The 25,044-nt window shown below is 42.2% G+C and overlaps 1 protein-coding gene across 1 annotated transcript in view; it reads left to right on the top strand.

Moving 5' to 3' along the window:
• The window catches only part of ERBB3 (erb-b2 receptor tyrosine kinase 3), a 115,095-nt gene extending 90,386 nt beyond the window's left edge, over nt 1–24,709 (top strand). Inside the window, exons 18-28 of the mRNA XM_089527149.1 lie at nt 762–881; nt 2,005–2,103; nt 4,133–4,318; nt 6,983–7,138; nt 7,554–7,629; nt 9,944–10,090; nt 10,591–10,688; nt 11,613–11,762; nt 14,684–14,755; nt 15,974–16,241; nt 17,647–24,709. Coding sequence (XP_089383275.1) covers nt 762–881; nt 2,005–2,103; nt 4,133–4,318; nt 6,983–7,138; nt 7,554–7,629; nt 9,944–10,090; nt 10,591–10,688; nt 11,613–11,762; nt 14,684–14,755; nt 15,974–16,241; nt 17,647–18,188 — 1,914 coding nt within the window. The 3' untranslated portion in view covers nt 18,189–24,709. The remainder of the gene's footprint in view (nt 1–761; nt 882–2,004; nt 2,104–4,132; nt 4,319–6,982; nt 7,139–7,553; nt 7,630–9,943; nt 10,091–10,590; nt 10,689–11,612; nt 11,763–14,683; nt 14,756–15,973; nt 16,242–17,646) is intronic.
• The last annotated feature ends 335 nt before the right edge of the window (nt 24,710–25,044 follow it).

Here is a 25,044-nt window from a genome sequence, read left to right as displayed (position 1 = left end):
TACTAACTTACTGAGATAAAACCTCAAGGAATGCAATGGGGTTTAATTCAGAGTAAATAAATTTAAGATTGCACTGTACATGAAGGTTAACTGGAAATAAAATATCTGGAAGTAAGGAACACCATATTACAAGAAACTAAAATGATGCTTCATAGTAATTAACATTATCACTTCATTGAGGCTGTTGGGATTTGAAAGGCTGCTATAAAAAACAGGAATAGTGCAACTAATTATGAACTCTGTGGAAAAGTGAGAGTAACTGTGGTCCTTGCAGACATGTGCAGACATGGGAACACAGATTAAAATTGCTGCATTCTCAGTGAGAAAGAGAGGAACTCCGAATTATGGTACCCTTGTCAAACAGGGTATCTGGAAAAATTGGGTTAAAACAGAGGTAGATAACTGTGGCAAAAGCCAATTTGTGTCAAATGTATATTTTTTGTTTGCATTTCCTGCATTCTTAATTGATTTTCAGCTAATTTGTCAGGCTTAGAGGTGGTTCTAGTTTGGGTGGGGTTGGGTGGTTTAAAGGTAAACCTCTCATTAGGAGTAGTGATTCATCAGTTGGGGACATTTATTTACCATGCCCATTTTAAAAACTTTGCGGGGGGGGGGGGGGCAGGGCCTTTGAAGGTGTTGGGGGAACTTGAAGGGGCTGCAAAAGTGGTTGGAGACTTCATGCAGTCTATGGGCCACACTATCCTCATTCTGGGTTAAAGTTCCTTTCTTTCTCTCTCTCCAATACACATTTGTTCCTGTAGAGTTTTGAGCCCTTGGATCCCAGTGAGAAAGCCAATAAAGTCCTGGCCCGAATCTTCAAAGAGACAGAATTAAAGAAACTGAAAGTTATAGGATCGGGAGTCTTTGGAACAGTGCACAAAGTAAGTTTGAGAGTGGGAAGGAAAAGAGGTTCTGCTCAGTTCTGATCCTCTTGAGCAGGAGGGTAGAGAAGGGCAAGGAGCAATAGTGTGATACTACAGTGGGCCCTTCCCTTATGCAGGGGATCTGTTCCGGATCCCCCCCCCCCATAAGGGGAATTCTGCATATGCTCGAGCCCCATTCAAAAGAATGGGGCTCATGCCTGTGGCACGGTGCACGTGCAAGAGGCACACGCGCCATTACCTCTTCTGGGGTGCGCCAAGCCTTCTTCTGGTGCAGTTTTTAGTGTATACTGAAAGCTGCATATGACGCAATCGCACTGTACTATGGAGAAGATTTCTAGACCTGTACATCTGTCATAGGTGGATGTGGGACCAGGGGACTGATGAAATGGAAGGGATTGGACAAGATGGTTTTTCTGAACTTATGGATTTTCTGAAACAAAGAAAGCCAGTTTCTGCAGACTGAGGAACCAGATCCTGCCCCGCTAAGTTACTTGTTGACAGACACTTTGGTATTTTGTGCAGGTCAGAGGTTGTGCTTCATGCACTGTTGACGGCCACTTATGATTCTGCAGCTTCTCCAGACCTTTGTGATAACATAGAGATCTTTAGCATAACCTTTCCTTTTGTTCTGGGAAGCTTGCCTGCCTGGAATCCTGGCTTTGAGCCATTTATTACTCTTTCATTGAAATGGCCTAAAGAGAAGGGCTAGCTAGGACTGCCAGTTCCTGTATGGTTTGTGGAGGGGCTACAGAAGAGTCAGAGTGGCGGACCAGATATGGCCCATAAGCCACCAGCTATCTATCACAGCTTTGTGTCTAGGAGGAATATTTTTCCTTAAAGTAACCTCTTTTCTTTGTCTTTTGTGAAGTGGAGAATTCTCCTTTCCCAGCAGCTAGGAAATGTAAGTGGGAGAGATTGTACCCACACAGGGGTAGGATGGATGTGTGGATGGATCCCTAATTGTAGGTGCAAAGTAACAGCACTAGAATTTGCTCCTACCTCAATAAGAGAAGAAGAGTCCTGGGTGGTTATGATAACTAACACTTCCTCAGAGGTTACTGTTTTGTCAATGTTCCTCATTTCAAGAATATGGATGATCTCTGGTTTCCTTTCCCTTCAGGGTGTCTGGATTCCAGAAGGAGATTCCCTCAAGATCCCTGTGAGCATCAAAGTTATCCAGGATCCAAGTGGTCGGCAGACATTTCATGCTGTCACTGATGTAAGTGTTGCAGAGATCTTATAGGAAGGGAAATGGAACTGGCCTCCTAGGGTCCTGTGTCATTTCAAGTCATTTATTAAACACACAACCGTTGCTATCTCATGATTATGCCTGTAGCCACAATGAAGAATATATCCTACTTGATGTGAACCATGGGGCCAAAGCAGCTCTGACATTGGAGATGCATGATTGGGTCTTCCAGCATCTTTTTCTATCTTTTAAAAAGAATACTTTCAGAATAGGGCAATAATATGAATCAGGGCAATTGTACTGAGGTTGTATGTGTGATTTTCGCACCATTCTAAATTCCTACCCACAATTTACTAGTAGCTGTGAAGGAGAAAAAAGGTAGCTACTCTGCAGATACCTAACATTCCCCTTCTTCTGGTGGTCAAGAAATTGGTAATGGGAAAGGGCAGGAGGAGGATTTAAATTGGGATAAGTGCAGGTGGAAAGGGGTAATCCCATTTCATTGGTATTGATTGCTTTTCACATTTTTGAAGGGAATCTAGTTACAGAGATGCCATGACTTAATGGGATCTATACACCGCATGGATTTCTGAAGATATGTCTAGTCTGGCCCTGGGATTCTTTTCAGTGTTTTAGCAAATGAATTCCACATCTCACAGTAAACTAAAGCATCTTGGTGAAGGCTAAATTAAGCACACAATCTATGTGTAATTCAGAGCTGGAAAATATTTTTAATTGATTTGTTACCCCTAATACACTAACATTTTCAATTATCAATATATTTTACATAGAACTGAAATTGCAAAGATAATTTTTGGAAACCCTACATTAACTTTTTAATTAATTAATTAATTTTTATTTACTTTATATACAGTATAGTGTAACTAACGTGGAACCTTGGGGTTATCTGGCCCTTTTTAACAATTTTAAATTATTTTTTAAAAGCAATGTTTTCACAATGTTTTAAAATTAACAAAGTAATTTATTAAAGATTTAGTCAAACACTGATCAGAATAGAGACTGCAGTCAGGAGATAAGAAGAAGACTAGGAATGGGACAGGCAGCGATGAAAGAACTAGACAAGATATTAAACAGCAAAGATATACAATTGAGCACTAAAGTTAGAATTGCCCAGCCATTGTATTCCCCATCACTATGTATAGATGTGAGAGCTTGACAGTGAAAAAAATAAATAAAAAGAAAATCAACCCATTTGAGATATGGTGCTGGAGGTGAGTGCTAAGGATACTGTGGACAGCTAAAAAGATAAACAGATGAGTCTTTGAACAGATCAAGCCTGAAATACTGCTGAAAGCCAAGATAATCAAATTGAGTCTGTCATACTTTGGCCACATCATGAGAAGGCACAACTCATTGGAAAAGACACTAATGCTAGGAAAGATTGAGAGTAGTAGAAAGAGAGGAAGACTGTACATCAGAAGGATAGACTCAGGGAGATCACAGGCAAGAATATACAAGACTTAAGCAGAGCAGTGGAGGACAGGAAGTCTTGGAGGTGTCCCATCCACAGGATCACCATGAGTTAACAACAAATTGTCACATTAGTGCTGTTACTAACATCTCCAAGGCTCTGGTTTGATTTCAAGATCAGATCAACCATGAAGTGAATAAGACATTTCAATGAATAGCAGGTTTGGTGCACAATTTAGCATGGCAAACTTTGGCAGAGCATGCCCTCCATCTGTTATTAGAGCAAAAGCACCTTCAAGGTGATTCCAGGCATGTGCTTTGCAAGCAAGCTTACCAGCTAATTTCTGTTGGTATGGTTCTGCTCAAGATCAATTGTTCTTAGAGCCAGCAGACAAGGTCCAAGCCTGATGAACTCTTGGAAACCTTTTGCTGGCACAACTAAAGGAATATGTTCACTACTAATCTTAGACAGTGCAAAAATACTGAGCCCCATAGGACTAGTATTCCAGTTGGCTCATATCCTGTGCTCAAAAACACTCTATAATTTTTCTTGATGCTCATCCAGTTCCTTCCTGTGCATTCAATACTGAATTTTGCCCTGATGATATGATTATTTGTTTCTTTACAGCACATGTTGGCAATAGGTAGCCTGGATCATGCGTATATTGTTCGTCTCCTGGGTATTTGTACTGGCACCCAGCTGCAACTTGTCACCCAGCTCCTGCCGTTGGGCTCACTGCTGGAGTATGTCCGGAAAAACAAGGATGCCATTGGTCCCCAGCTGATGCTCAACTGGTGTGTGCAGATTGCCAAGGTAAGGATGGGCTTCACAGAGTAATATTAGAATTCCTCATTAACAGTCCTTTCCCACAGCAATTAAGTCTGGATATCATCTGTCTCAAAAAATTGTTTGAGGGAAAGATGGCTTTACACCCATCTTGCACTTGTTCCTGTTCTTTTTGAGAATGTCAGTGTAACATATTCAGAATATTCAGGGAACAATTCCAATCATTAATGAAGACAAAAATGTGTTGTCTGAATCCAGAACATATAATTGGACAATGAACACTTGTCAGTTGTTGGACTGAATCCAAGAGGTGCAATGGGGATTGCATGGCTCCTCTTCCCATTGTAGCACTTTCCATTCCACCCCACTCCAGAAGCTGTTTCTGAGGATTAAGGTACTCTCTGCAAAGACATGGAATGGGTATCAGGGGCCTCAGCAGAGCAGAGAATTTGCCAGCACTGGGCAGAGTGCTGCCTGATGAGAACACATGACACTTTTGGATCCAAGCCAGTTTGGTTTCATTACCTCAAATTAATTCCCTGCTATACATTTCCCAGAGAGAACTTTTGCAAATATTAACAGCACGGTATACCTACAGCACTGACTCTTTTCAGCCCATAAAAATTAAATACACACGCCATACAGGTCACATCACTAGGTCAGTAGGAATATGAGGGGATGGGGAGGAGGAAGAAGTGAAGCAGGACTTCTGTTGCTTGCTCAGAGTGGCCAACAGATGGCTGGGCACTGGAATGGCAGCTGGTGTCTGGTATCAGCATCCAAGCCAAATCATTAAGTTAAGCAATTAGCTAAGGGATGATATGTATTGTATAATTAAAACCGATCTACTTATGCAATATTTGTATGACTGCTTTTGGGGGGGGGCATGTATACATACACAAACACATACATATATAGACAGGGAGAGAGAGAGAGACATACCTCCATATCCATAGACACTGCATCCATGGAATCCACTATCCATAGTGTGTGTGTGTGTGTGTGTGTGTGTGTGTGTGTGTGTGTGTGTGTGTGTATTCAAATTCCAAAAAGCAAACCATGATTTTTATATTTGGGACACCATTTTACTGTCCCACTATGTATAATGGAATGAGCATCCATGGATTTTGGTATTCTTGGGAGGGTCTGGAACCAAACCCTAGTGGATATCAAGGGCCCATCTTCTAACACCACCCAGATATCACTATTAAAACAAGTCTACCAGAGAGAAAATAGTTCTAGATCAACTGGTACATCCCTGGGTGATCTGCAACAGACTAGCAAAGCTTTTTGCCTCCCAACTTGTTGATCAATAGCAACTTGAAAAGCCCGCTCCTCTGCTCTAAATTACAGTCCTGCAGTGAAAAACACTTTGGATAATCAGGAGGACTATGGAAGGACTATGAGCTGCACTAAATTCTGCTACTCAAAATCAATTTCCAAGCTCAAAATTCTGTAATTGTAGGTGTGTGTGTGGCTGTAAAGGGAGCCAGCACAGTCTAGTAATTTGAATGTTGGACTAAAACTGTGGGAGACCAGGGTTAGAAACCCACTGGGTGGTTGTGGACAAATCTCTCATCTTAGCAGGAAGGCCACAGTAAACTTCCTCTGAATAAATCATACATAGAAAACCTTATGATAGGGTCATCATAAGCCAGAGTTGGCTTGAATACACGTAAGAACTACATTCCTGAAAATATATAAAAAAAGAAAACAATTATTTTACCATTACAAATGCAACTAAATAATCCTACTGAAACTACTACAGTTAGATTTTTTTTAATTGAGAGATCAGAGTCCTACTGTGTTTTAGTTGTATGTCTTTTTTCTTTCCTTCCTTCACTCCTTTTTTCTCCCTTTTTCCTTTCTCTTTCATTTCTTTTCTTCCCTCTTCCATTTATCTTTGATTGTATATTATTTTTATTGTAAATTAGATTGTTTGTGTTAAAAATGAATAAAAATTAATGTACAAATAGGTATTGCTTGATATACACAGTTACGCAAGTGTATTATTCCAGATTTCTCTCTCAGTTTATGTGAGTAAGTGATCCACTGTTGCAGGCCTAATCTACTCATCATGTGTTTCTCCTAGATACTGTTTCAGAATTCTCTACAGTTTGCTAAATTTCTTTGGCAAATGGAAAGGGGTTCCCTGGCAATGTAGGATGATCTCCACTCAGCTGAATACTATAAAATATATTTGAGTTAAGTCTCATCTCTTTTGTGAAGTCAAAGGCTTTCATGGTCATCATCCGTAGTTTTTTGTGAGTTTTCAGGCTAAGTGGCCATGTTCTGGAAAATTTATTCCTGACGTTTCGCCTGATTCACAGATGCAGGAGGAACGTCAGAAATAAATTCTTCCAGAATACAGCCACATAGTCTGAAAAACCCACAAAAAACTGCTAATCTCTTTTTCTTATGTCCTTGCCCAGTACAACCATAACTCTGCCACTGGAGGTAGTCTCTACCAATGTAGGATACCCACCTGTTTCAGGGCTGTCCATCTCTTTGAGTGGGGGTAAGGTGGAGGTATGGGATTGTTTCTCAGTGAAATTCATGATGAGAAGGATCTCTGTCGGTGGACTTTGACTAGAGTATTGCTCTTGTTAATTAGATGTTCAAAGTCAAAACAAGACCAGATGTCCCAAACTTTGCAGTATATTCATTCATCTGTTCCTCGTTTTTGTTTAGGGCATGTACTACCTGGAGGAGCATCGCATGGTCCATCGCAATCTTGCTGCCCGTAATGTTTTGGTTAAATCCCCGAGCCAGGTACAAGTGGCAGATTTTGGCATTGCTGATTTGCTCTATCCAGATGACAAGAAATACTTCTACAATGAGATAAAGGTAAGCACTCACCTGCGAGAGAGTACAGAATGCACTATGCTTGTATCCTCTTCTCTAAAATGCTCCTGGGAAGATGTTATTGTTTAATTTTTGGAAACAGAGTCTGTAATATGTTCAGAATGAGAGATTCCAGAATATAGAAATGGAAACCCACATGGGTGAGAAAAAGAAAATCTAAAAGGAAGGTGTGGAAGAAAACTCTTGGTACTTGAAGTTTAACAGGAGATGGGAGATGATGTGAAGACTGCTTCTGCAGGAGATTATGCCCACCATTTTGGACAAGTAAAGCTTTTGAGATGTAAAGTTTTAGTTCAAGACTCCCAAGGAAAATTAATCAGAGTTCAGATTTTTTTGCAGCATCGATGTATGTGTGGCCTCAGCTTCTGAATTTTTCTTCCTGGCTTGTATTTTTCAGACACCAATAAAATGGATGGCTTTGGAGAGCATACATTTTGGAAAATATACACACCAAAGTGATGTATGGAGTTATGGTACGTGTCACATACAAGTCAACCCTTACTGTGGCTGCTTCTAAAGATTTCTCAATCATTGTCATCACAGCAAGTTTCCAAACCAAAACAAATTCTGCTATAACTTGTTCAGTTGTATGTAAGACTCAGTTTGTGTCCCAGTGTACAGTCTTGCCTCAACCCAAAAACAGGGGGGTGGGGGTGGGAGAGAGAGAAGGGATTGAATAGCCATTGATAGTGTTGTTCTCTATGAAGTTGTCTAATCCCCTTTTAAAACTCTCCAGGTTGGTAGACATCATTATGGTGGTCAGTGAATTCCACCATTTGGCCAGGTGCTCAGTGAAGAAGTACTTCCTATCATGTGTCCTGAATCTCCCACTACTCAGTTTAATTGCTTAATCCTAGGTTCTAGTAATATGAAAGAGAGAAGAAAAATGTATCCCTCTCCACTTTTTCAACACTATTCGTAACTTTATACCCCTTTGTTGTATACTGTTCCTTCTCCTTTAGTCACTTTTTAAAAAACTAAGCTAAAACATCCTAAGTGTTCTATGCCCTCAATATATGCTTTAAGGTCCCTAGTGAACAAATCAAGCAAAAAAGGCAAAGGACTGCTCTAAAGACTCTTAGCAACAACAGTAAACAAAGGGGATGTTAAAGACTGCCTGTTCTTTGCATAGGGGAAAGCGAGACCTATGCATTGTAATTTGCATCCTGTATGCAAGCAAGGTCAGTTCTGATTAGTACTTGGATGGGAGACCACCAAGGAACTCCAGGTGCTGTAGGCTATATTCCAGAGGAAGGAACTGGTAGAACCACCTTTGAGGATTTCTTGCTTAAGAAAACCCTATCAAATTCATGGGGTCACCATAAGTCAACAGGTTACTTGAAGGTGTGTACACACACAATCATGCATCAAGATATGCAATGGAAGTAAAGCGTGGGAGATAAGTTTGTACACATGCCCTTGGCAACTCTCCATCTCTCCCAGCCAAGGCTCTTCTGTCCTTTTTGTGAGTCCTGGATATTAGCCTAGGCACACCTCATGTTTACTGAACAATGGCTTCCCATGAGGGGGAGAGGTTCCTAGTAACGTATTAGGGGCCCTTTCACACTAAGCAGTTATAGCACTATGATTCCACCCTAAATGCCCTGGCTACTTCCAGTGGAATCCTGGGGTTTGTAGTTTGGTCAGAAGCACCAGAGAAACTCCTTGACTGAGAATTCTATGTACCCCTCCCTCAACTGCAAATCCCAGGATTCCACAGGATGCAGCGATGGTAGTTAAAGTGGAATCAAGAGTGCTATAATTGTGTACTGTGAAAGAGCGCTTCGTTACTCCCAAGCCTGCCTACCAGGCAGTCCAGCACATTATAGAGGTCAAACAGACTTTCTGTTTCCACCTAATATGAGGAGCCTAACAATGCTTAACTGTTGTATCCAGTGATAGCAGACACTGTTGGACTGGACCAAGCATTCAGGAAACCCTGATCATGATATTGCACATTGGGAATGAAATTGCTCCTTTCTCCTACCACAGCTTGGTATCCAATTCCTCATTTCTTACTCTGTCTCCTGTAGGGAAAGGGTAGAACAGGATGGACCATGCAATGCTGGAAATTTCCACTTCTGCTTAACTTTTTGTAGTCCAGCAGTTGTTGGGACTGGTCCAGTCAATACCCCTCAGTCCAACTACTCTCTTGTACCTGGGCCACATGTGCCCATATCCTTATACTGAGCCCACTGTGTAGCCACAGTGTGGAAGTAACTACTGTAGGTCCATGTCATTACTCCCCTTTCCCATAAACACTGTTATGACTGTTACTTTACTATGTGACTTATGCATCTGAGGAAGTAGACTGAAGTCTACAAAATCTCATGCTACCAGCTCCTTTTTTTCTGCTAGTCTTTAAGGTGCTACAAGATCCCTTTACTATTGTAACTTTTAATGAAGGATACCTTCACTCCATTTGTAGTGTAACTGTAACTTTTAGGTGGGTTTTTATAGTTAAGATTTTACTAAAGGGTGGCAGAAGATGACCTGGTTCATAGTCATGTACTCTTGTGGATGTTGAGGCAAAGATGAGCATATTTTGTAGAACAGGCCAATGGCTTATATCATTAAGATGGTTCTTCTAGAAAACACTTAACTATACCTTACTTTAATTAATTGTACTTATTTGATGCAGATGTATCACAACAGGTTTTGGGAAGCCCCGAAACTTTTAAATAATAACTTCCCAAACTCTCCCTGTACCACTGTTTCTATACAAGCACCACTGTCTTGTATAGTGCGCTTATTTATTTACATTTTCTGTTACTTAATCTATTTCAGGGGTGACATTATGGGAGATGCTGACCTTTGGGAATGAACCTTATGCTGGAATCCACCTCTCAGAAGTGCCTGACCTTCTGGAGAAAGGGGAACGTCTCTCACAGCCTCAGATTTGCACTATTGATGTATATATGGTGATGGTAAAATGTACGTGGCAGGAGTAACTTTCCCACTCCTAGAGAGATAACATCAGTGATAGATCCATTGATTCACTTTGTCCAGTGGTATATTTTTGCAATGAATAAACCAAAGGCCCTTAGTATAATTGTGAACACAAATATACCACAATACTTCCACTTTTAGTGGAATCCTGGGGTTTGTAGTCTGGTCACAGGCACTAGAGGAGTTTTTTGTGGGTTTTTTGGGCTATGTGGCCATGTTCCAGAAGAGTTTCTTCCTGACGTTTTGCCAGCATCTGTGGCTGGCATCTTCAGGGAAATTCTCTGGCAGAGAATTCTAAAAGCCCCTTCCTAAACTGTACATCCCAGGATTCCCTAGGATGTTGTCATGGAAGTTAAAGTGGAACTATATTGCTGTAACTGTACAGTGTGGAAGGGCCCCTGATTCCACTGACTGAGAGTGTGTGTGGGACATAGAGGATGGCATGGTTGGTGCCTGCAGACTTATAATCTTCTCTTATCTCACAGGCTGGATGATTGATGAGAACATTCGCCCAACTTTCAAAGAGCTAGCCAATGAGTTCACACGTATGGCCCGTGATCCCCCTCGGTACCTGGTGATTAAGGTCAGTGCTAAGTTGATCCTTTCTGCAGCTTAAGCTACAAATTAAAAGCTGTGCCAACCTTGGGAAATAGTGAGCATCTGAAGGTTTAGCCTTCCCCGCATTCCCACACATAGATCTAAAATTGTCCTGTCAATGCCTTGAACCATCCCTTTGGTGTTATGCCGTAATTAGGAAAATAGGAATCTATCTTATACAAGCTTTTTGTCTTGTCCTCCCATTCTGTCACTCTGACACACAGGCATGATTTGCTTATACAAACCTCCTTTTTTTTTTTTTTTGCAAAATTATTGTTCTGAAAATTTGAAAGTTTCTGGGTCACAGCTGAACTGTCTTGCTGTGCCAGATAACTCACCCTGTCTTTCAAAGACCCAAGGGCCAAATCAAGTCCTCCAAACGTGGCAGAAACGTCCACGGCAGAAATATTACGGGAGCACCAGGGATATGATCATCCGTGGCACTTCTAAAGTGTAATTGAGGTTAATAACGGGATATCCTGTTATTCAGAAAATGGCTTCCCCACGAACGATTCCATGACGGGAACATAGGGGGAAGCCTCACTTACACTTTAGAAGTGCCATGGATGATCACATCCCTGGTGCTTCTGCAATGTTTCTGCCATGTTTGGAGCACGATTCGCCCACGTCTAATAAAGTCCATAGTCAGATGAAGGAAAGGATGCCTCTGTATATGTTAGCATTTAAGAACTAGATTCCCTCTAACAAGGCCTGCAGGATTGGGATACCAGAAAGGCTTAAGATTTGGTGTCTTCTTTTGTGTACCCAGACCCTGCCCAAAGACCACTCTAATAGTAAGATTTATGTTCCACTTGCGCAGGAACTTTATGGCAGTGCTAAGCAGTCATGGCTGTGGCGTTAAAAGATTATCATTCTAACCATGATGAGAGATACTTTCTTTTGTCCACAGAGAGAATGTGGAACACTTCCCCAAGCTGATCCACCTGTGCTCACTGAAAAGGAGATGGATGAGATGGAGACACTAGATATGGAGTCAGAGTTGGAGGAAGAAGAACTTAATAACCTCTTTGCTTCCAGGCAGTGGGTTGACTCCATACGGGTAAGTGATGCCTTCCCCACTACCACCTCATAAACAGATGAATCTGAGAATCTTCCTGACTCTGCCCTGTTTATGTCCTATTCCCCCATGGCCTCTCTTGTCATCTCTATTCTTCAGAGTTATGTGAGAAGTGTCTGGAAATGTCTTGCCAGATTTTGCAGCTTGGTTGATTGGATTATGTCTTGATCACTCATGACAGATTTCTTGAATAGCCAATCTTTTTGCTGTATCTTTCAATGTAAGAGTTTAATTGTGTCAGTTCTGTCAGAGAGAATTTTGCCACACAGGATAAATATTGCCTCATAAAAGCTTGAGGAAAGCTCCCTCCTCTCTCTCTCTCTCTCTCTCTCTCTCTCTCTCTCTCTCTCGCTGTGTGTGTGTGTGTGTGTGTGTGTGTATGTTTTCTGCCACAGCTGATAAAAGAAACTTTTTTTTAGAGTGTTACCTTGTCCACGGTTGGCCCAACACATTTTACTGCTTGAACAATAAATGGTACAACCCAACCATTGTTTCTAAGGCAAGGTGCAAAGTACCCAAAGCTAGTTAAATTATTTTGGCAGCTGAGGCAGAAAACCCTTCAAAATGTCTCTTTTTCTATGGAAAAAAGATCTAATCAATGAAAGCACAAACAAAACGTCTTTCCATAACAGCTAAAATTAGCTTGAGGAGGCTACAGAATAAAGAAAACCTGATACAATGGAAGATTGGGGCAACAAGCTGAGGATTCAGTGAGTAGCATGAGGGGGCAGGCCAAGAGTCCAAAAAACATGAGGTCAACAGTGGGAAGAGTAAGAGAGAAGAAAGACAGAGAATGTGAACCTAGAACCATAGCAGAGTGGATGTGTGGCTGGCTGTGGGCATGAGGAAAGAAGCTGTGAGACTTGGGAAGTTATACATACTATTAAGATGGTTGAGGGAAAAGAAGAATACAGTGCACCCTTTGTTTACATGGGGGATCTGTTCCGGACTCCCCCGCATAAAACAAATAACATGTATGCTCGAGCCCCATTTAAATGAATGGAGCTTGTGCACTTGGCAGTGTGGCAGTACACGCCCCATTCATCCCTATGGGATGCGCCATCCCTTCCTCCCCACGTGGCTTTCAGCGCATGCTGAAAGCCACGTAAAGCGTGCCCGTGTATGGCACAGGCGCACTGTAAATAGATATTGGAAGGGGGAAAGGCTGTACCACTTCAGTTTTTTTTTTCCTACATAGAGCAATCAAAGCTCTATTTATTTATTTATATCCCGCCCTTCTCCCAAGACTGGAACTCAGGGCGGCTTACAACATTAAGAAACAATACTATTAAAAACATACAAAATAGTACATTAAAATAGAATTCAATTACAACAATAATTAAAACAAATTACATAATAAAATATCAAATACTTTAAAAAGATAAAATGTTTAAAATACATTAAAACAGTATAACACCCCAGGCCAGTCTTTAAAAGCTTTCTGTTTTGAAAACCTGTCTGAAGAGGAAGGGGCCATTCTGATCTCCCTGGGCAGGGAGTTCCAAAGTCTAGGGACAGCCATGGAAAAGACCCTCTCTCGTGTCTCACCAACCATGCTTGTGATGGTGATGGTACAGAGAGAAGGGCCTCCCCTGCGGATCTCAGAGCCTGGGCCGGCTCATATAGGGAGATACAGTCTGCCAAATAGGCTGGACCTGAGCCATATAGTGCTTTAGAGGTCATCACCAGCACTTTGAATTGTGCTCAGAAACAAACTGGCAGCTCTTGTATGATCTCTATAACCTGTCCCCATTAGCAGCCTGGCTGCAGCAATTTAAACCAGTTGAAGTTTTCAAACATTCTTCAAAGGCAGTCCCAAGTAAAGCGCATTACAGTAGTCAAAATGGGATGTAACCAAGGCATGTACCACTGCTTGCCCTCATCCAGTCCATTACTGATGACAGACACTGGACCAGGACAGCCTCCTTGGATTGGGGTGGAAAGGAGTAGTACAGTGTCATCAGCATATTCATGACACCGAACCTCAAAATTCAGGATGACCTCTCCCAGCGGTTACATGTTAAATAGCATAGCGGACAATAACATAGGGAACTCTGAGGAACCCCACAGGCCAATGGCCACGGGATCAAGCAGGAGTCCCTTAGCACCACCTTCTGGATTAGTCCCTCCAGGAAGGAACAGAGCCACTGTAAAACAGTACCTCCAAGTCTCATCTCAGAGAGGCAGCCCAAAAGAATACCATGGTTGATGGTATCGAAAGCCGCTGAGAGGTCCAGCAGAACTAACAGGGACACACTCCCCCTATCTAGTTCCCTATGTAGGTCATCCACCAAGGCGACCAAAGCTGTTTCTGTTCCATAGCCAGGCCTGAAACCAGATTGAAATGGATTTAGATAATCTTTTTCATCCAGAAACCTCTGGAGCCACCACATGTTCCAAAACCTTGCCCAAAATAGTAGGTTGGATACTTGCCACTAAGGTGAGAAGAGCATTCACTCTCTGGGCACAAACTCTTAGTGTTACTTGGCCTGCAGGTAACTGGTAATACACTTCCAGGGCAGATTAGCTATTTCACTGCAGCCACTGCAGGCCCAGTGAGCCAACAGCATTAACAAGAGGGGCTAAGGAGAGGGCTTGGTGGCATGTTCCCTCTATGCCACCAAAAGCCTTCTGTACTCAGAGTTCCCAAAGGACTTGAGCATTAATATAGTTGCCTGATGCAACTTACAAAAATTGGGGATAAACTGTGGTGGAAACTATTCAGACTTAATGTGCTTTTTAAAAATGTTTTAATTTTTGTCCCATTTTACTGATTTCAGAATTTTGATGTTGAGAAGTGGTATACAAATTTTCAAAACAAACAAATTAATTCTTAATGTGTAAATTAAATACACAGAAGTCACTCATCACTATGCATTTTTCTCTTTAAAAAAAATATCCAGTGTCCAAATCCCCTGAATCCTTCTGCTGGATACATCCCCATGAATCAGAGTACCCTCAGTACAAGTCGCCAGGTAACTTTTTCCTTAAAATATATATGACAATCAGAACTAGTGTGGAATGTGAGGTTGCATATCCATTTAGAAGAATATCACCAAAAAAGGAGCAGTAGATGAAGAAGTCAGAGTTGGGTTAATTGGGAAGATTGTTGTTAGTTGCCATGGAGGACTGCGTGCTAGAGCAAAAGCTTTGAGTTACTCTACAATCCTCACAATGCTGGCTGGAAAACTGTGGAAGCTCTGACATTGAGAGTCCAACCCTTAGTGCTTCTAGTTAAGCAAATATGGGGCTCATATACACTGGCCAGAATACCACAGACTGCTTCCAGAGTATTCTGGCCCCAGAGCTGTCCCAGATTCCCTCTTACCTTTGTACTCTGTAGCAACACCAGACAGCTGTCTTCACAAGTGTCCCACTGTGCTGCACAGCACAGCCATTGCTAGCATGAGTCGCTCCCTCTGAGGTCAGAAGTGAAGCACCCAGCATTGGTCACATGGCTGGGCACCTTGTTGTGACTTCAGAGGGAGTGACTCACACTAGCAGCAGCAGTGCCGGCCAATACAGCAGGGACACATGTGTAAACAGCCACCTGGAGTGTTCCAGATTTTCCTTCAAAATCTGGGCGAAATGTAAGTTATTTTAAGCTGGTTTAAAGGAAGGAAAGGGCCAACTCATTGCAGAACTGGCCTTACATCATGAAGACAGTCTGCACTTGAATCGGGGATTTGGCCCTGTGTCATGAAGACAGGTCACTGTGAGGATGAGGGTAGAAACAGCTTCATTTGGCCCACGTAGTCATGCCCATGGATGGCAGGACTGGAAACAGTTCTCTGTTGGAAACCTTGCAGAACTAACTTATCATGGGGTTTTCTTGGCATGGTCTGTTCGATGTGTGTGTGTGGGGGGGGGGGGGAGTTGACTTTGCCTGAGAGAGTGTCCCTTGCCCAAGATCAGCCAGTGGGTTTCCATGGATGAGTGGGAATTGTAGTCCAATGCTCAAACCACTAGACCACACTGGCTCTTATGCTCAAGGCACTACACCATGCTGGCATCAATACCAGCTGGTTTATTGAGCTTCCAGTGTGCTGCTAGACAGGTATGTTTTCTTCTTGGTGGGTCAAAAGTTGTCTAGGCCTATTATAGTTCATAACTGAATGCCTGTTTTTCTTGTTGGTCATGTGTAAACCTCTGGGTTTTTTTCCATTGCTTATTTTTGTCTTCTTGTGATCCAGAGCACGGGGCTGGGGTCCCGGCATACCTTGCGCCTAAGGCAGGAGTCAGTGGGCCGTACAGTTTCAGAGTCATCAGAGGGACGGGGCACGGCCTCGGAGTATGACCTCACTGAGGATCTGTCATTGTCTGGGAGCCTGTGCCGCAGCCTACGGTCCTGTGGAGATAGCGCCTACCTGTCTCAGCGAGAGAGCCTGATGCTTCCAGTTGGAAGTGCTGATGGAGAGGAAGATGCCAATGGCTATGTCATGCCAGATCGAAATGGAAGAGGTAAGGGCAGCACCAGAAAAGGGAATTGCTTGGGAATGAGACATGATTCACATTCTCTTAAGCAAACTGAGGGATTGTTCCAGGACCAAACTAGAAAGACAAGCCTGACTACCTCTGGGCCATGACCTTCTCCAGACACCATTAAAAAAAAAGGTAACAAACAGAAAATTTCATGGCAGGCTTACAACTGACTACCTGATTGGAAATCAAAGCCGGCCCCACTAGAGCAGAATAAAGAGAAACTATAAGTTGGTGAAACATCAGAACTTAGGGAATCTTTTGGATTATCACTTCCCGAATCTCCCAGGCAGCACCAGCCATGCTAGCTGGGAGATTCTGAAAACAATGGTCTAAAAACTATTTTTACCAATATATAGAGATGATTGATTGCTTCCTGGCTTCATCGTTGTTGTTAGAGCTATGGCAAGTTCAAGTAAAGGAGCATTTGTAGTGGGAGCCAGGGGTGAACAGGATTTTTAGGACAGATGGATAGGTCCCAGCAACATGTAACAGTATATGTGGAACAAATGCAACCCCCAAAGCCATGAAAATGCTGTATATCCAGGATGTTTTCAACCTGGCCAAATTTTTTTGACTAAATTAACTCAATGGCAAAACATGTTAACCAGTGCAGGACTCCACATGTGCATTCCTTTTTTCCTCAACCTTGGCAGTTGGAAACATACTTTAAAAAATCAAGCAAGCTAACTTTCCTTGGGAACATAATAAATGTTACTTTCTAAGAGTAAAAGTGGCTAGAGGGCTGTATAGACATTCCCCCCACCACCTAGGACCATGTAGAATCCAAGGGCCAGAGACCCTTTACTTCTAAGAAGAGGAAATGGGACTGATCAATCTAGCAGAAAAACCTTTGCCTTGCAAACAGTGACTCGGGAATTGTTGCCTATCCCTTTCTTCTCTTTCCACACTATTGCTGCTGCTTCCACTTAACCTCGAGCCTCAATGCTGTTGTAGGGTTATCCCAGGTCCCTCAAACTGGGGATGGCAGGACCAGAGGCACAGCTTCCATCCTGGTTGAAACAAGGCAGTGTTGTGGAGGGTGCTTGACGAGTAGGCATAACTTGCCTAGCCTCAAAATGTATGTTTTTTAAAAAAAAAATGGAAAATGAGCCAGTTATGTACGTAGCTGTCGTGATGCTGTCTTTGTCCACTCACCAATACACAGCAATGCTATAGAAACTGCACATGCCACCCATTTCCGGTAATGCTATAGGGAGGAAAGAAAAAGCCTCAGGTACAGCTGCTGTGCTCTGCTAATTGTAAATGGATGCATGGTTCTGCCTCAACCTCAGAGACTGTGTGGGCCTGGACACCTATAAAAGGCTGTTAGTTTACGCAAGTGACTACAAAATGACAACGGTTATTGTTTTCCTCTCCCATACAGAGCGTGCTGCCGGCCTTACTGCCTCCCTGGTCCGAGGCTCACTCCCTGTGCCTGAAACAGAGGAAGAGTACGAGTACATGAACCGGCGTGCCCCACAACCCTCACAGCCCCGGCCTGCCTCCCTAGAAGAACTTGGCTATGAGTACATGGATCTAGGCTCAGAGCTGAGTGCATCTCTGGGCAGCATGCCTAGCTCCCAACTGACCACACCCTGTCGGGATGAAGGGGATGAAGAAGAGGATTATGAGTATATGAACAAGCAACCCAAGCTCAGCAAATCCCTGAGCAGCATCCACAGCTCTCGAGGAGACTATACCGACATGGACTCCGGCATCACACAGGGTTCCCCAGATGAGCAAGGGTATGAGGAAATGGATGCTGTCTTGCCTGTAGTCCAGTGTCCTGGCTGCCAAAGTCCCCCCTATCCCAAGAATGGGTTCATGAACCCCCTGCAGACCCTGGAGGCCTCAGACTGTGCTTTTGACAACCCAGATTACTGGCACAGCCGAATGTTTAGCAAGGCTGATGTTCAGAGGACTTAGCTAAGGGACAGCAACTTCATTTGTCTGTGAGGAAGATTCACCTTAATTCTGGCTGCCAACAGCCTTGCTGTGATTTTTAGGGTGAAAGGGGGAAGAACTTCCATAAGGCGTTTAAGCCACAGGGATGTTGACCCTAATAGGTGCGACCAACCAATATGGGCCTCCCACTGGGTTGTGCCACAGCACTTCTGCCTGGCACAGTGTCCTGGCCTATCTGTCTTTGGTTCGAATGCTTTGGACTCAGAGCACAAACAGAAGCTGTTTGGGGAGGGAGAATCCAAAAACGGGAAAGCCATTCCAGTACAAACAGAGAAGCTCTGCTGTGGCAAAAAGGCCTCTTTTTACATATAAGGAGGAGATGACTTGCTGGTTGCTTCTGTGGGCCTGAGGGCTCTGTGCTCCCATTGGAGGAGGATACAATCTCTTCATGAAGCAGCTACAGGTTAGAAAGTCAAGTCAAGTCTCCTATGCTGAACTGACAAAGTGTGGCACCTCAGTGGTACCCCACAGTGATCCCTTGACGACAGTGGAGGCCTCTGGGTGCCTGCCACCACAACCACAGCTTTTCTAATGACAACCCTCTGCTCATCATCAGCAGAGGGGCTGAAGCACAAGCCAAACATGCTGAGCCTTGTAGTTGGCTGTAAGATTGAAGGGGAGGAAGGGCCACCTTCAAGAAAGAAGACAGTGCCCTTGTTTGCTATGCCTGGCTATGTATGCAACAGAGACCTTCAACTTCACAGAGGAGGAGAGGATTAGCTATCAGGGTGGATATGAAGGATAATTATGCTTTTTACTTTCTTTCTGAGAGCCTGATTCAACCTCATTTAGGAAGACAATATGCCTGAATGTGAGAGTGTGAGAAAACCTGTGGCATTTGATCCTACCTCTCAAGGTAAAGGAGAGATTAGAACCCAGAGCTCCAAGCTTCTGCCTTCAGCTCTGTCACTGATGTTCCACAGTATTATTAACAAGACCTGTGCCTTACAAATGTTCCTGTCTATATGGAAACGCAAGAGAATGGACAGGAATCAAGCCTGACCTCACTACAGACCCCTGTTTCCATCTGTAGTATCTAGATGCTCACTACTACAGGCAGATTAAATCTCTTGACAGAAGTAATCTCCAGCATACCAGAGCAAAGCGCAACAAGGAGAGATTGTGTGTAGCTTGTTCTGTAGACAGAAGTAACTTTTTCTGTCCCACACCAGGGAGGTATTTCAGGGCAGAGAAACCTTTTAAAAGGCAGCATTCTCAATGTTGGCTCCTTAGTGAAAGGGAATATAGCATTTTTCTCAGGATGGGGGCCATGTAAAGGAAACAGCTGTAATTTAGTTCCCATGCCACCCAGTGAACAATTCAGCAAGGACATGCATTCCTGCTGAGTTGACTCATGCTGTACAAATGGCTGCAGAGTTGCACTGTGGGCCTTAATACTGTTACACCTGAATATTTTGAATCAGGCTCATTTACACAAGAGTATGATTTGGGAACACAGTTCTCCTTTCCATCACCACCATCTGCCCCACCTTACCCTAAAGGCTAGTCATACTGTATGTAACCTTGACTATGTTTCTACATGTTCTGGATTGCATCATATAAAGGGATATTTACAAAAGAGGGAAAAAATCAAATGTAGTTAGGGCGAGATGGAAGCTGTGAGAGAAACTCTGTGTTTGATCTTAGATCTCAGTGTCTTGTTTGACTCCTGCAAATCCTTTCTGCTGTGTGGTTTAAACAGGTTTCTCCCTTAAGTATTTCGTCTGTATTTGAATTGGCTCAGCAAAATACAGTTAAGGAGACAAAAATAACCCAGATTGGTCAGTCGGTCATTTGATTTTGGTCTCCAGTTTTTCATCTAAATTGCAAATATGTGACAAAGTTCCATGGAAATGTTTTTCAAAATGTAATATTACTTGAGCAATCAAAAAGCTGATGAATTGCTTAGCAAAAAACAACAACACCCCCACAAATTTCTATGGACTGTAGCAGAATTTCTATCCATCCCTCATCATGTCCAGCCCTAACAGAGACGGTGAAAGAGTAGATGATGTACAAACCAGAGCTCCACTCTTTTCAGAGCCATTTTGGACCCCACTGTTTCAGGTTTTCTTTATTGAAATGAGAGAAGCAGGCATTTTTAGTACATGGGTGGATGGCATTTGAACAATGCTGAGATGATTGATTGACTGGATGCTGAAGGGGAGCTCTTATTTATTTTGCCTTAGAAGTTATTAGGCTCTGTGGTTATGATGTCCATGGATTTTTGTTCCTTCCTGCCCAGTGTGGGAAACGCCAGGAGTTGATAAATTAACTCCCTGTCAGGATTGGAATTCCGCAGGGTGTGGTGAAGGCTTAAAAGTTGAAAAGCAGGCAGAGTTACCTGAGTCCTGCCAACAAGACTGGCACCTGAGCTGAGTGGAAGTGCAAGGAGAGAGGTGCTAGTTAAGGCATGGGAAGAGTGCTAAGGATGCTATTAGACTGCCCCCTACAGAAAAAAGAAGTTATAAAATCTTGCCACAGTTTTAATTTGGGCTGCCAAAGAAGTAAAATCACTGAAGTGGAATCTTTTACGAGACGAGACTGGTGTTTTTTTCAGTTTGAATGATGTCAGCTTCTCCTTATCCTATTGCCATATTGCAGGACAAATCTAGTTAAGGAAATACAATATTTTAACAGAGTGGTAAATAACTTTGTCTCAGCTGCTTCAGAGTTCACTAGTGTAACATCTATCAAAAGTCTATCAAAAGGGTACAGAAATCAGCGTACGCTTTTGAGATTTCCCCAGATCACATCATTACAGAAAATTATCAAAACAAAGTTGGGCCAAAGGGAGAAGAAATCCTGACTCAGTGCTGAAATCATGGTGAAGGCTGCCTTGTCTAAGGCTGCTGTCTGATGTACACATAATTACTTTTGAATAAAAAGGCATAGGAGCTCACCATCAAGTTTGACAACCAGAATTGTTTCTTTGGCAAGCAGTTCCTCCCAATGCATCTTCCTTCTTTTCAGATCATGGTCCTGTTGTTCAGCAGGATCCATTGTTGTAGTGATAGTTACTATTTAATTTTGACTGGCCAGCCAAATGGTCCTACTTTTGTTGGGTGGGTGGGGGACACTGTGTTAAGGAACACAGAACAAATTAAAACTAGCTTGGCAATAGTTCTGCAAGAGAATGTAACTGTTAACAGAAGCAATGGAATCTGTCCTAGATTAAATTTCAGCCAGTTTTTAAAAACAGATTTCGGTTTGGATTTGAACACATTGAAGCATTAAGGGTCAGAGTTCACTGTTGCCTCAGTCCTTGTGCCATCATTGTGCTTGTACAAGGCATGCATAAAATGCTATTGAGCATACTTTGGGCATACTCCAGAGAAGTTTATGTGTGCTAAAACTCAACATTTGTACATAGGCAAGCCTTTTCTGTTTCCTTTTGTACTTGCGTATAGAGCCCGGTACCCTATAGTCCCTATCTTTGACTCTGGAATTATTCTGAGTAGAGTTACTAGCCATGAAAACAATGTCTGTATTTCTTTTTTTTTAATGAAAGTTTAGTGTAAAACAACCACTAAATGAGGCCCAGATGTACATCAAATTGATATTCTGGGGATAGCTCAGGCACTCAGTTTTTAAAAGCTGGCACTTTAAGCCATATTCAGATCTGACAGCTCTCTTATATGTGTTATGGATATTATGAAAAGGAAGCTGCTACTACTTCTTTCACTAGAGTTCTCTGCTTGGTTTGGACCCATTTGCTGCAATTTACTATTAAACACAAGCTTATGCATGTCTAAGGCAATGTAGTTTACTCATCAGTTACACATGCAGAAAATTGCAGCCTTAAAGGTACAACTTCTTCCTGAGGATGGCAACTCTTATATTTAATAATGTTAGACTTATTATGCCATACAGCAGAAAGAATAAAAGGAACTCATATTCATAGTTTTTTGTGGGTTTTTCGGGCTATGTGGCCATGTTCTAGAAGAGTTTCTTCCTCATGTTTCACCAGCATCTGTGGCTGACAAGTTTATGTAATAGGATGTAGTTCTAGAAAAGGAGTTTGAGCTAGAGGAGACAGGAGAGAGAGAAGAATCAGTTATAACAAGGAGGATTATGTGATGGAGGTGTTCTAACTCCTGTATTTACCTTGATTATGCTCTTCAGTTAAACATCTGTGGTATCAATGGCTTGACAAAGGCAGCCAATCTAAGGGACATCAGGACCTGGATAATTAAACTGGAATGCAGTTAAAAACATTACATGCAATAATGAACAACAAACAACAAACATGCAAGTCTCCTCACTGACTTAAGTGGTTTTTGTGTTTTTCTAATAGCAGGGTAATAATGCCGCCTTAAATGTGCTCACCAAAGTTCGATGTGTTTATTGTCTGTCATAAAAGTCATGTTAGACTGTTATTGTTGTTTTCCCATGCTTAGAAACTGGTGAAATGAAGGTTTTTGTCTTCTCTTTTAAAAAAAAATCTGAACTGGAAGGAATCCAAATGTTTACACACTCTGAATGGCTTTGTACTATGTCCCAGCTTCAGGATAACAAGGAATGATCGTGGTGTTTTAAAAAACAAGGGCAATAAAAACTAGACACTCTCTCTTGTCATCAGCCAGGACAATGGAGTACTCTTGTGCCAAGACATTAGCAAAATGGAAGGATGGCAATGGTCCTGCTTACATTAGGACATCCAACCAGATGTGTTCACTTTAGTTTACACTTTGCTTTCTAATCAAATAAATGCTTGTCAAGAAAGCTGATTTGGACAAGCAAGAAATTCTCATAGAAAGAGGGTAAGATTTCCAACTCTGGGCCCAACTCCTGCACCTTTAACAACCTGGCAGCACAATCCCGTATACATCTACTCAAAAGTAAGACTCATTGACCACTGTTTACTTCCAGATAAATATGTATAGAATTGCAGCCAATGTGGTGGACACAATACAGTGACTTAATTTATGCAGATCAGGCTGTTGGCAAAATCACAAAGAGCAGGACAAGTAAAAACAAATAAAACTGTCAGGCCTCCCTGTTAGAGGGAAAATATTACAGCAATATATTCTGTTGTAAATTGTAACTATGTAAATGGCTATGCCTTGAATGTATTCTTCATTAGTCCAAATGTAAAAACGATTAGTATGCTAATGTAGGGCCCTTTTACAACACAGTTATAGTACTTTGATTCTACTTGTAACTTGAAATCCTGGGGTTTGTAGTTTGGTTGTAGGCACCAAGGGGCTTCCTGCCTGAGGAGTCCAAAGGCCCCTTTCTCAAATATCCATCCCAGGATTTCAAAGCATGGAACCATGACAGTTAAAGTGGAATCATAGTGCTAGAATTCTGCAGTGTGGAGTGAACCCCACCGCAAATCTTTTGATTGACTTCAAATATAATCAGTTGAAAGTTGCACTTTTGGACAAGTTCAGTATGATCGCCTAAGAGGGCAGAAGGAAGATACAGGTTGACTCTCCTTTATCCGGAATTTCAAAATCCAAAATACTCCATAATTGTTCACATGAGTGGCTGAAATAGTGACACTTTTGCCTTTGCAGAGTTTGGTGTACATAAACTTTGGCCTGTTACAGACTGCCAAAATAAAGCTGCTTCGGGTCTCTTTGGAGGTATGCTGTTTAAATGATGCATGCATCCTAAGAATCCGGAAGCTGCACCAAAGCTGCACTACAGTGCTTAGGAATGGAATGTGGCTTTGGCGCCACCTCCGGACTCTTAGGACCCAGGCATCATTTAAATAGCATACCTCCAAAGAGACCCGAAGCAGCTTTATTTTGGCAATCTGTAACGCCTTTGTTTCATCCACAAAAGTATTAAGAATATTGTGTATAAAATTACCTTCAGACTTTGTGTATAAGATGTTTACAAATCATCAGTGAATTTCATATTTAGATTAGGGTCTCATCTCCATGATGTCTCATTATGTATATGCAAATATTCCAAAATCCCAAACATGTCTGGTCACAAGCATTTCAGATAAGGGAGACTCAACCTGTAGTTCTTTTAATGCACATTGTCTCCTGACATGAGGAAAGAAGGTGTAACCTTCTCAGGTCCTAGCTTCCCTATACACTTTCATTTGTTTTAATCCTTCAAAGAATCCTAGGAATCAAATTTTGGTGACATACTAATTTTAATGATCATTAAAAATTGCTGGCATTTGCTCCCCGCTTTGCCGAACTACAATTCCCAGTCAGTGTCTATTAAACAAGTTGAAATGTGTAGTGTGGACTTGCTGTCCATTATTTAATCAACTAATGTTGTTGTCAGCAAGCATTTCTCTGACATTTCCTTGGAACACTGTGTGACCACAAGTATGTTTTGGAGGATGTAGTTTAGGCTTTTTCCTCGGAGGGCATGTGCTGGACACAAATAACATTCAAGAACAACTGAGTCCTTTCTGACGGAGGCTCTTCTTCATGCTAAAGATCTCACATATGTTTGTTTATATGTAGTGTGTGTGTGTGTGCGTGTGTATGATTGTGTGTGTTTTGAATACAAAATAAAAATGAAATTGATAAACTGTATTATTTCTGTTTGACTACAGGAGTGGATAAGAATCAGTAGCAGCAGGGAAGAATGAGAAAGCTGCTTAACGTTCAGGATTTCTAACATGTTTCTAGCATTTGATGTACTTCGTGCCCATTATCACAGCAGTGAAAAGGTGGGAGAGTGTGGGCTAACCATAGTTTACATCATTTTAGTATTGGGACACTTGATTCATTTTGGTGGAGAGGGCACAAAACTATTTCTTCTACTATAGCATGGAAGAAGGCTTTCCATCACTGCTGGTTGAGAAAGGCTGCATTTGTTGAAATTCTGTACCATAGTTTAA

The sequence above is a fragment of the Sceloporus occidentalis genome, unplaced genomic scaffold (genome assembly GCF_023333645.1).
Source record: "Sceloporus occidentalis isolate IW3139 unplaced genomic scaffold, rSceOcc1.0.p SCAF_1, whole genome shotgun sequence".
In the NCBI taxonomy this organism is placed as follows: domain Eukaryota; kingdom Metazoa; phylum Chordata; class Lepidosauria; order Squamata; family Phrynosomatidae; genus Sceloporus; species Sceloporus occidentalis.
This window is presented reverse-complemented; position numbering and strand designations above follow the sequence as displayed.